We start from the raw sequence: 13,264 nt of genomic DNA on the forward strand, positions 1-13,264 counted from the left end.
TCAGAGTCTAGAACAGGTTACACTGAGGCTGTCAGAGTCTAGAACAGGTTACACTGAGGCTGTCAGAGTCTAGACCAGGTTACACTGAGGCTGTCAGAGTCTAGAACAGGTTACACTGAGGCTGTCAGAGTCTAGAACAGGTTACACTGAGGCTGTCAGAGTCTAGAACAGGTTACACTGAGGCTGTCAGACTCTAGAACAGGTTACACTGAGGCTGTCAGAGTCTAGAACAGGTTACACTGAGGCTGTCAGAGTCTAGAACAGGCTACACTGAGGCTGTCAGAGTCTAGAACAGGTTACACTGAGGCTGTCAGAGTCTAGAACAGGCTACACTGAGGCTGTCAGAGTCTAGAACAGGTTACACTGAGGCTCTCAGAGTCTAGAACAGGTTACACTGAGGCTGTCAGAGTCTAGAACAGGTTACACTGAGGCTGTCAGAGTCTAGAACAGGTTACACTGAGGCTGTCAGAGTCTAGACCAGGTTACACTGAGGCTGTCAGAGTCTAGACCAGGTTACACTGAGGCTGATGCTTTTGTTGCAGCAGTGATAAGATTAAGGGACAGGAGCAGAGAGATAAGAGAAGTGACAGATGACACAGAGTTTAGATTACAGGTTGAATTAACCCTTTAGGATCCAATTGGCTTCTCAGGAGATCTATATGTTAAAGGCATCTCATTCAGTAGCTATATAACTAAGGGTGGGTTCACACCTGCGTTCACACCTGGTGTCCGTTTGAAGGGGCTCACAAGCGGCCCTGAACGCAGCCGTCCGGCCCTAATGCATTCTCAGTGGACGCGGATCCGCTCAGAATGCATCAGTCTGCCAGCGCTCAGCCTCCGCTCCGCTCAGCAGGCGGACACCTGAACGCTGCTTTCAGCATTCAGGTGTCCGCCTGGCCGTGCGGAGGCGAGCGGATCCGTCCAGACTTACAATGTAAGTCAATGGGGACGGATCCGTTTGAAGATGACACAATATGGCTCAATCTTCAAACGGATCCGTCCCCCATTGACTTTCAATGTAAAGTCTGGACGGATCCGCTCAGGCTACTTTCACACTTGGAATTTTCTCTAAGTTATAATGCAGACGCATCCGTTCTGAACGGATACCAACGTCTGCATTATAGGAGCGGATCCGTCTGAGCAGATCCCAGACGGACCCGCTCTGAACGGCAGTGTGAAAGTAGCCTAAGGGTTGGTTCACATCTCCTTTATGGATTCCGTTAAGTGGGGACTATTTTATTATCAGCCAGTGACTGTGTTACTGTAATACTGTTATCAGCACATAGTTTTCCCTGTGCAGCATTCACATTTCACTTCACTTGGCTCGTTGTACTACTGTCAGTGTCAGACTGTTGTCACTGTGGGGAACAATGCACAGCAGACAACAATGCACAGTGACAGCTCCTGAGTCCTCCTGTCCGGCGTCGGCCTCAGCTTCCCTTCACTATCACTATAATCAATCACTCTTCCTGATCCGGACTCACTCATAGAGAGCTGAAGAGCCGACTGAGTCAGCAGCAGCAAGTGAATCGGATGGATAGCATCTGCGCATGCGCACCGGCACCTAGAGTCACTTGCGAGTCAGCTCAGCAGTCAGCGACTCAGCAAGTGAACCGAAGATACGATTCATCTGAAAGATCCGAACTTCCTATCACTACTGAGGTCATATCCGGCGGGCCGCGGCATTACAGGAACAGCACCAGCTGCTCTGACGTCCTGCCGCCGGATATACGTCACAGGATATCCGGCGGCAGGACGTCAGAGCAGCTGGTGCAGTTCCTGTAATGCCGGCCCCCCGGATATGACCTCAGTGCGCCCGCGGTTATCCCTCCTGCACGCTGCGCTGTGTACAACCTGCTCAGCAGTTTCGACCAGCACACGGCCCACAGCGCTCAGCCACACCAGCTCGTGAGACAGCAGGAGCTTCTGGAGCAGGTATCAGATAAACTCATCCAGTTGGAAGGGAGGGAATCATAGTGCTGTTCTGATTTATGGACACAGCTCTCAGCATGCTTAGCCAGTCTTCTATCTGTCTTTGCATCTTCAGAGTCACAGTCCACAGGCTGTTTCTGAGCCAGATAGAAGGCTAAGCATGCTGAGAGCTGGGTCCATAAATCAGAACACAGCTCTATGAAAATGACTGTTTCTAGCTGCTGTTGTCCACAGTCCACAGTCCACAGTCCACAGTCCACAGAAGCTAGAAAACAGTAATCTTCAGAGTCATGTTAAATGATCACTATAGTGTCAGGAAAACAAAGCGGTCCTCAGCGTCCCCCTCCCGTGGTCCCCCACCATGTTGCCAAGATAGACGCCAAATGAAGGGGTAGTTGCAGGAACAAAATACTTTAATTAAGTGTAATTAAGACACTGAGTGCAGTTCCATAAAAAGGCCCAGCAGAATCCTCAGCACCAGGCCCATGATGCTCTTAATCCGGCCCTGGCCACCACCCAAATGTAATTCTGCTATAAATGTGGCATTAATAGCTGTATATAGAAATTGTCTAGTTTTTAAGATTTCACGCAGTTCCATGCCTTCACTCACATGTAATTCTGCTACATGACAATAATACTTCTGGTCGGCTTTCTGTATAACACTGTCCTCTTCTCAAGCAGGTTGCACAGTTGTGTGATTTGTCTAAATTGTTATTGTCCTTTATGGCAGCAGTATTTCTTCTCAGCTCTCTGTAATATTAGTCGTTTTGATAATGTTGCACAGTTCTGCACCTTCACAGAAATGTCATTCTTCTCTATGGCATTGGTACTTTTGGCCATTTGTCTGTAAAAACTGTTTCATTTTCAAAATGTCGCACAGTTCCACATCTTTACGTCTTTATATTTAATGATGCTATATGATATTCACACTTGGCTGAACTTGATGGACTTATGTCTTTTCCAACCGTATTAACTATGTAACTTCTAGCCATCTGTACAGTTTTGTGTACATTAAAATTGTTTAAAATTGTCTCGTTGTCTACATGACTGTGTGTGCCCTTCCTCCAGAACATACTCTGTTACCATGCAGTCGTGTGGATCCATTTTACCAATGAACCGGTTTGGTTAGGAGTAACACTAAGGCTGAGTTCACACGGGCGTTGAGGGAAAAGGTGCGGGTGCGTTGCGGGAACATGCGTGATTTTTCCATGCGAGTGCAAAACATTGTAATGCGTTTTGCACGCGCGTGAGAAAAATCAGCATATTTGGTACCCAAACCCGAACTTCTTCACAGAAGTTTGGGCTTGGGATCGGTGTTCTGTAGACTGTATTATTTTCCCTTATAACATGGTTATAAGGAAAAATAATAGCATTCTGAATACAGAATGCATAGTAAAATAGCGCTGGAGGGGTTAACAAAAAAATAAAAAATAATTTAACTCACCTTGATCCAATTGATCGCGCAGCCCGGCATCGCTTCTGTCTTCATCTTAGCTGTGTGCAGGAAAAGGACCTGTGGTGACGTCACTCCGGTCATCACATGGTCCGTCACATGATCTTTTACCATGGTGATGGATCATGTGAAGACCGGAGTGACGTCACCACAGGTCCTTTTCCTGCACACAGCTAAGATGAAGACAGAAGAGATGCCGGGCTGCGCGAGCAATTGGATTAAGGTGAGTTAAATTATTTATTTATTTTAACCCCTCCAGCGCTTTTGTACTATGTATTCTGTATTCAGAATGCTATTATTTTCCCTTATAACCATGTTATAAGGGAAAATAATAATGATCGGGTCTCCATCCCAATCGTCTCCTAGCAACCGTGCGTGAAAATCGCACCGCATCCGCACTTGCTTGCGATTTTCACGCAGCCCCAATTACTTCTATGGGGCCTGCGTTGCGTGGAAAACGCACAATATAGAGCAAGCTGCGATTTTCACGCAACGTATAAGTGATGCGTGAAAATCACAGCTCATGTGCACAGCCCCATAGAAATGAATGGGTCCAGATTCAGTGCGGGTGCAATGCGTTCACCTCCCGCATTGCACCCCCATGGAATACTCGCCCATGTGAACTCAGCCTAAGGGCATGATCCTGTTAGTCCTGTGGTCTTCACTCTTTAACCCCTGGATCCGGACTTTGCTGAGGAGGAGCCACCAAACCACTACCAATTAAGATAGTTCTAGTGCATTTGGTGGCTGACCAACAGGGTCGGACACACCAGTGAAAAGCACTGAAGGATCAGGTAATATGTGTAGTCAGGAGATGGGCCGAGGTTAGAGCAGGCAGCATACAAGGATATCCGTGAGACAAGGCTGAGATCAGGACAGGTGGCAGTAGGGTAATCCAAGAAACAGGTTTAGGTCAGGGAAGGCAACTAGAAGTCAGAGTCGGTAGTCATACTGGAGTAAGGAAAATGGGTAGTCAGACAGAAAATACCCTTTTGTGTTTTACTAGTGACTAGAAAACCTAAAACTCAAGCTCCCTTTCAGAGGGGAGGGCAACTTATATACCTAGGGACAGGGTGGGGAAGGATTTGGACGTGCGCATGCTGACCTTTCAAGAGGCTGAGAGTAAGCATGCATGTGCACTATAGAGCAGGCCTGGAAGCCTTTAAAGGGTTTCTACCACCACATTTTGACCTAATTAGCTGTCAGACACTAGCGATCTGCTAGTGTCTGCTGTACCTAACCATGCTATTGTAATTCCTTTCTCTGCAGCGGTTACCCTAAAAAACGTAGTTTTATTGGAATGCAAATGAGCCTCTAGGTGCTATGGGGGCGTCTTTTCAGCACCTAGAGGCTCCGTCCACTCACCATTTCTGCCGCCCAGCCCGCTCCAGCCCGCCCCTCTCCTCTAGATTGACAGCCTACTCGCGCCTGCGCCATGTGCTTCTGTATTCGGCACAGGCGCAGTGACTGTTGGACTGCTCCCTGCACCAGTAATCAGCGCAGGCGCAGTGAACATGCCGGCACAGGGAGACAGTCACTGCGCCTGCGACGAATATAGAAGCACACGGCGCAGGCCCAAGTAGGCTGTCAATCTAGAGGAGAGGGGCGGGCTGGAGCGCGCTGGGCGGCAGAAATGGTGAGTGGACGGAGCCTCTAGGTGCTGAAAAGACGCCCCCATAGCACCTAGAGGCTCATTTGCATACCAATAAAACTACGTTTTTTAGGGTAACCGCTGCAGAGAAAGGAATTACAATAGCATGGTTAGGTACAGCAGACACTAGCAGATCGCTAGTGTCTGACAGCAAATTAGGTCAAAATGTGGTGGTAGAAACTCTTTAAAGTAGGATTGGCTCGCAGAAGACCATGGTGGGTGGAACCAGAGCTGTGGAAGGAAGAGGAGTGGGGCCACTGTGAGTAGTGCAGTGCCTGGGCCTACAGGAAGGAGTGAGGCAGCGGTGGGCAAAGGATATCAGTACAACACTATTTCCTGACCACATGGTCTTCTCGGGAGGAAATTTGAAACAGTGACTAGAAGTAGCCCACTTTGCTATTGCTGAATTGTCTTGTCAATACTTCACTGTGATTTCAGAGAGAGGTTTCAGCTCAGCCGGTGCCGTTATTACACCCAAATAGGCAACATTGTCCTGCACCATTGTCGAAAACATTACCTTTATCAAAATGAATCCGACACATGGATACATGAGGATTTGCACACATTTTACCATGATGACAATGAATAGATCTGCTATTGTTGACAGTAGATGTTTGTCACCAACCTAATGAAGCAACTGCTGATAAATGTATATGTATCCTAAGATAAATGTGAGTAAATGGGCCAGTTGTTCTAACACCATAACATGTCAGTATAAAAACTGCCCATGAAATCCAAAGAAATTGTAATCAAGGGAAAGTTATGGCAGTTGGTGTGGAAACACTGTACCAACCAACCGGTTTGACTTTGGGCTAGATCTAAGGGTGTTATCCAGCCTGTCCGCAGGTATTTACACTTATCCCCAAACAGGGATTTAGACTTCACTGCAGGGAACCACCAGGCCGCTACCTTCTGGAATAATCCCAATGTGGTTGGGTAGCTGACTTTTGGGAGTCAGAGACACTGGTTCAGGGCACCGAGAGATCAATCAAACTCATAGTCAGTGACAGGCCAATGTCAGGACAGGCAGAATACATGCAAATCTGAGAACCATGACCAAGGTCACGGCAAGCGGCTCTGGATCAATATGAAAAATCCTGCACAGGTCAGGTTAGGCAACAGAGAAACAATCAAGAAACAGGCAGAGGTAGGCACCACTACCAGGGAAGATGCCTTAAATATCTACTGGTTGCTAGTCATTGGTTGGTGAAGATTTGGATGTAAAGCAGCAGCAGTGAGCTTGAGCCGCCCGTGTAACAGGGGAATTATCATATAATTAGGTTTAGTAAAAATTATGTATAGCTATTGAAGGTCCGCAGTGCAGTGTCCAGATGTCCTCTCCAAATATCCCAACAACCGATTACATACTATCAGAACACTTGTATATTTCATTATAGTCATAAAATAAGTATCACAATTAAAATTTCCTTTTGAGATTAAAAATAAAAATACATGTAATGAAAGGATATTTAATCCAGCTCAGCACCATGGAAAAGTTCATCTAATCCTATTAAAAAACAAAACCTCATGAAGCTTTATAAGGGTAAAGGTTCAAAGAATCTGGCAGCCCCAATGCAAAGAGGCAAAATGAGAAAACCTGGCTACATCCTCAAAGGATACAAAATGTGGGTCATTAAAGGGGTTCTGTAGCTTTTTATTACTGGTCATGTATCCTTTGCAGAGATCATCAGCATCTGATCGGTGGGGGTCCGACACCCGGGAATATTGCCGATCAGCTGTTTGAGAAGGCAGTGGCGCTGGATGTAGCACTGCGGCCTTCTTGCTGTTTCCCGCAGGCCAGTGATGTCATGACTACTACTATAAATTGACATTTCCGCCAAATTTACAATGGTAAAATATAATCATTTCTTGATTGCAGATATGGGAACATGCTTAGTGTGTCCTAACGATCACTGGTCAAATGGAAGAAGAGATTCCTGCGTTCCAAGACCGATTGAATTCCTGTCTTATGGAGACACACTGGGGTCATCTCTAATTATTATAAATCTTACATTTTGCCTTGTGACTATAGTTGTGTTGGGGATATTTATAAAAAATAAAGATTCTCCGATTGTGAAAGCCAATAACCAGAATCTCAGTTTCATACTTCTCCTCTCACTCATCTTCTCATTTTTATGTCCTCTCTTATTCATTGGACGTCCCTCAGATATATCATGTCTCCTCCGACAAGTGGCTTTTGGAATCATTTTTAGCCTTGCAGTTTCTTCAGTTTTAGCTAAAACAGTGACTGTAGTCTTGGCTTTTCAAGCCATTAAACCAAGCAGGACACTGAGGCAGTGGATGAAGAGACACCTCTCCACATCCTTACTTGTTATAGGTTCATCTGGAGAAGTTTTGATCTGTGTCCTCTGGTTGTTTTATTCTCCACCATTCCCAGATTATAACACTGGAATAGAGGTTGGAAAGATAATCTTACAATGTATTGAGGGATCTGCCATTGCTTTCTACTTGTCCATCGGCTACATTGGATTTCTGGCAATGATGAGCTTTATTGTAGCTTTCTTGGCCAGAAGACTTCCAGACACCTTCAATGAGGCTCAGTACATCACCTTCAGCATGCTGGTGTTCTGCAGTGTGTGGATCTCCTTCATCCCGGCCTATCTCAGCACCAAGGGGAAGTACATGGTGGCTGTGGAAGTTTTTGCCATCTCATGTTCCAGTGCTGGACTTCTGGGCTGTATCTTCATTCCCAAATGTTACATTATCCTACTGAGACCAGAACTCAACACAACGTCCAATATAAGGGTCATAAGAAGACATTGTACAGGGGAATTTTGATTTGTGTTTCAATGTACAGTTGTAGCCGAGCTAAACTTGACTCTGATAACACATGGCACAGTCTTATCTTGGTTTTCTCGTGACAAAAGCCATAGAAATCCATTGAAAAGTTAGTTACCTTTCTCTTCCTATTATTTACTTAATGCGTTAACCATCAAGTTTAGCTCGGCTGCATCTGTATTTATTACTCTTTTAAATTTGTATTATTTAGTTATATATCTCCTCTCGTATCGGTCTGGATCTTCCTCAATCTGTTTTTTAATTAAAGGGGTTATCCGAGTTAAATCAATATATGTTAAGGTGGCTTAAAACATTATTAAAAACACATTTCTAAGGTACATTCATTATTTATTATGCTGTGTATCCACAAGCTCATACGCGATCCTTATCAGTGCCGGCAGCCGTGAAGAAAGATTCCATGGATTCCAAAGCTCCCTCCCTCCGGTCCACCAGTGTGCCCGCTGCCCTGCGTCTGGCGATCTTTACTAGCCCAGCTGGTAGCTCAAAACCACCCCCAGGAACATCACAGAGGAAATCACTGTCCATAATATAGATATTGCTGTGATATAGCTTAGATACATATAGGTGTCATAGAGCTTAGATACATATAGGTGTCATAGAGCTTAGATACATATAGGTGTAATAGAGCTTAGATACTTATAGGTGTCATATAGCTTAGATACATATAGGTGTCATAGAGCTTAGATACATATAGGTGTAATAGAGCTTAGATACATATAGGTGTCATATAGCTTAGATACATATAGGTGTCATAGAGCTTAGATACATATAAGTGTCATATAGTTTAGATACATGTAGTTGTCACAGAGCTTAGATACATATAAGTGTCATAAAGCTTAGATACATATAGCAGTCATATAGCTTGGATACATATAAGTGTCATAGAGCTTAGATACATATAGATGTCATATAGCTTAGATACATATAGGTGTCACATAGCTTAGATACATATAGGTGTCATAGAGCTTAGATACATATAGCCGTCATATAGCTTAGATACATATAGGTGTCATAGAGCTTAGATACATATAGGTGTCATATAGTTTAGATACATGTAGTTGTCACAGAGCTTAGATACATATAAGTGTCATAAAGCTTAGATACATATAGCAGTCATATAGCTTGGATACGTATAAGTGTCATAGAGCTTAGATACATATAGATGTCATATAGCTTAGATACATATAGGTGTCATAGAGCTTAGATACATATAGGTGTCATAGAGCTTAGATACATATAGCCGTCATATAGCTAAGATACATATAAGTGTCATATAGCTTAGATACATATAGGTGTCATAGAGCTTAGATGCATATAGGGGTCATATATGAATGCTATATGTATCTAAGCTCTATGACTGATATATGTATCTTAGGCCTCTTTCACACTTGCGTTGTCCGGATCCGGCGTGTACTCCACTTGCCGGAATTACACTCCGGATCCGGAAAAACGCAAGTGTACTGAAAGCATTTGAAGACGGAACCGTCTTCCAAATGCGTTCAGTGTTACTATGGCACCCAGGACGCTATTAAAGTCCCGGTTGCCATAGTAGGAGCGGGGATCGGGGGAGCAGTATACTTACAGTCCGTGCGGCTCCCGGGGCGCTCCAGAATGACGTCAGAGCGCCCCATGCGCATGGATGACGTGATCCATGCGATCACATGATCCATGCGCTTGGGGCGCCCTGACGTCATTCTGGAGCGCCCCCGGGAGCCGCACGGACGGTAAGTATGCTGCTCCCCCGCTCCCACTACACTTTACCATGGCTGCCAGGACTTTAGCGTCCCGGCAGCCATGGTAACCACTCTGAAAAAGCTAAATGTCGGCTCCGGCAATGCGCCGAAACGACGTTTAGCTTAAGGCCGGATCCGGATCAATGCCTTTCAATGGGCATTAATTCCGGATCCGGCCTTGCGGCAAGTGTTCCGGATTTTTGGCCGGAGCAAAAAGCGCAGCATGCTGCGGTATTTTCTCCGGCCAAAAAACGTTCCGTTCCGGTACTGAAGACATCCTGATGCATCCTGAACGGATTTCTCTCCATTCAGAATGCATTAGGATAATCCTGATCAGGATTCTTCCGGCATAGAGCCCCGACGACGGAACTCTATGCCGGAAGAAAAGAACGCAAGTGTGAAAGAGCCCTAAGCTATATGACACCTATATGTATCTAAGCTATATGACACCTATATGTATCTAAGCTATACGACAGCTATATGTATCTAAGCTATAAGACTGCTATTTGTATCTAAGCTATATGGCACCTATATGTATCTAAGCTATACGACAGCTATATGTATCTAAGCTATATGTATCTAAGCTATATGACACCTATATGTATCTAAGCTCTATGACTGCTATTTGTATCTAAGCTATATGGCACCTATGTGTATCTAAGCTATACGACAGCTATATGTATCTAAGCTTTATGACTGCTATATGTATCTAAGCTATATGACAGCTATATGTATCTAAGCTATATAGCAGCTATATGTATTTAAGCTATATGACAGCTACATGTATCTAAGCTCTATGACACCTATATGTATCTAAGTTACATATCGGCTATATGTATCTAATCTATATGACTGCTATATGTATCTAAGCTCTATCAATGATATATGTATCTAAGCTACAGTACAGACCAAAAGTTTGGACACACCTTCTCATTCAAAGAGTTTTCTTTATTTTCATGACTATGAAGGCATCAAAAGTATGAATTAACACATGTGGAATTATATACATCACAAACAAGTGTGAAACAACTGAAAATATGTCATATTCTAGGTTCTTCAAAGTAGCCACCTTTTGCTTTGATTACTGCTTTGCACACTCTTGGCATTCTCTTGAAGAGGTAGTCCCCTGAAATGGTTTTCACTTCACATGTGTGCCCTGTCAGGTTTAATAAGTGGGATTTCTTGCCTTATAAATGGGGTTGGGACCATCAGTTGCGTTGAGGAGAAGTCAGGTGGATACACAGCTGATAGTCCTACTGAATAGACTGTTAGAATTTGTATTATGGCAAGAAAAAAACAGCTAAGTAAAGAAAAACGAGTGGCCATCATTACTTTAAGAAATAAAGGTCAGTCAGTCAGCCGAAAAATTGGGAAAACTTTGAAAGTAAGGGCTATTTGACCATGAAGGAGAGTGATGGGGTGCTGCGCCAGATGACCTGGCCTCCACAGTCACCGGACCTGAACCCAATCGAGATAGTTTGGGGTGAGCTGGACCGCAGAGTGAAGGCAAAAGGGCCAACAAGTGCTAAGCATCTCTGGGAACTCCTTCAAGACTGTTGGAAGACCATTTCAGGGGACTACCTCTTGAAGTTCATCAAGAGAATGCCAAGAGTGTGCAAAGCAGTAATCAAAGCAAAAGGTGGCTACTTTGAAGAACCTAGAATATGACATATTTTCAGTTGTTTCACACTTGTTTGTTATGTATATAATTCCACATGTGTTAATTCATAGTTTTGATGCCTTCATAGTCATGAAAATAAAGAAAACTCTTTGAATGAGAAGGTGTGTCCAAACTTTTGGTCTGTACTGTATATGACACCTATATGTATCTAAGCAATATGGCTGCTATATGTATCTAAATTATATAACACCTATATGTATCTAAGCTCTATGACAGCTATATGTATCTAAGCTATATGACACCTATATGTATCTAATCTATACGACTGCTATATGTATCTAATCTATACGACTGCTATATGTATCTAATGTATATGACTGCTATATGTATCTAAGCTCTATGAGAACCTATATGTATCTAAGCTATATGACACCTATATGTATCTAAGCACTATGAATGCTATATGTATGTAAGGTATATGACACCTATATGTATCTAAGCTATATGACACCTATATGTATCTAAGCTATATGACTGCTATATGTATCTAATCTATATGACATCTATATGTATCTAAGCACTATGAATGCTATATGTATCTAAGGTATATGACACCTATATGTATCTAAACAATATGACAGCTAACATTTTTTATTACTCATTCCAAAAACAGGGCATCTTAAGAGTCCTGTATTGTTATTTATCGCCACTTCCTCCACGAGTCGGGAGTGTGTGATTTGCCCCCCACCCGCTTGCCTTCCTTGGATGTGGTGGCCGTTTCTCAGGATCCCTCTCCAGAATTAAACACTGATTCCCCGTTACCCGTAGTTTACAATGGTTTTGAGCAGACAATTACATCGAAAGTTGATAGGCCTGACATCCGAATGGATCGTCACCGTCACGGGGACGTGCCATCGGCCCCAGGTTAACCAGAGTCACCAAAGCGGCAGCAGGCCACCGCCCCTAAGGTTTTAGATGGTCAGATCAGCAGGCCCTTACTCCTAATGTTTTTGAGGGTCACCAGCAGGCCATCAATCATAATTTTTAAAGAGTGTGTAGTATGCCCTCCTTTATGTGTAACTAAGGGTGTATCGGAGTGCCTCTTCCTTGTACTTGCACTTTATATTCAGGAAAGAATGTTTTCTATAAATTTTTCCTCTAAAATCTTTTTTTCCCCCCTTGTTTTTGTGCGTATTATTGTCATTATGTAAAAGTGGCGTACTATTTGGACAACATAGTTCCCAGCAGCAACCAGCGAGTCCCAGATGCATCCATACATCCGCCCCATGCTGTTACAGAACCATTTCGGTGGTGTTACCAACAATTTCTGACATTTTCTTATGAACCAGGCACCCTCCTCTCTTCAGAGCAGGGGGTACCTGGTTTAATGCTCGGGTTCTCCCATTGACTTCCATTATACTCAGGTTCTCGGGTTGAGCACCTGAATATCACGATGTGTTCGGCCCGAGCCCCGAGCACTAAGGTGCTCGATCAACACTAGTAGTTATATCAGTGAAATGTGTATGACAGAAACCCTTTAAATTTGTCTCCTTTTCTAAATAATTCTGCCCTTTCTCTGGCACATACCCTGTTTCCTCACCCCATGGACTTCTGGGGAGGCATTGTATTGTCTTGTCCAGCCTCCATTGTACTGTCGTACAGAGTATTCAGTGAGGCAAATGGCATCTTCCACCAAATGTAATGAATTATTATTAGCTGCAGGTAAAGATTGTCTTATTTTTTAAATATTGCCCAGTTCCATGTCTTCACCAAATCTAATTCTGCTGTATATTTCTGGAAACCTTTCTGTAAAAAATGTCTAGTTTTCAAAAAGGCTGCACGGTTCCGTGATTTCTCCCAAAATGTATTCGTCTCTATGGCAGTATTACTTCTTGACAGCTGTCTGTAAAATTTGTCTAATTTTGAAATTCATTCTTCTTCTTAATTCATTCTTCTGCACCTTCACCCAAATTGTATTCTTCTCTATGGCATTGGTACTTATGGCCATTTGTGTGTAAATACTGCTTCATTTTCAAAATGTTGCGCAGTTCTGC

The 13,264-nt window shown here is 43.7% G+C and overlaps 1 protein-coding gene across 1 annotated transcript in view; it reads left to right on the forward strand.

The window, feature by feature from the left end:
• LOC120998912 overlaps nt 1-7,835 on the forward strand; it is an 86,611-nt gene extending 78,776 nt beyond the window's left edge. Inside the window, exon 8 of the mRNA XM_040429790.1 lies at nt 6,916-7,835. Within this exon, the coding sequence (XP_040285724.1) occupies nt 6,916-7,835 (920 nt within the window). The remainder of the gene's footprint in view (nt 1-6,915) is intronic.
• Nucleotides 7,836-13,264: the final 5,429 nt, after the last annotated feature.

This window comes from Bufo bufo, chromosome 4, assembly GCF_905171765.1.
Source record: "Bufo bufo chromosome 4, aBufBuf1.1, whole genome shotgun sequence".
Lineage (NCBI taxonomy): Eukaryota > Metazoa > Chordata > Amphibia > Anura > Bufonidae > Bufo > Bufo bufo.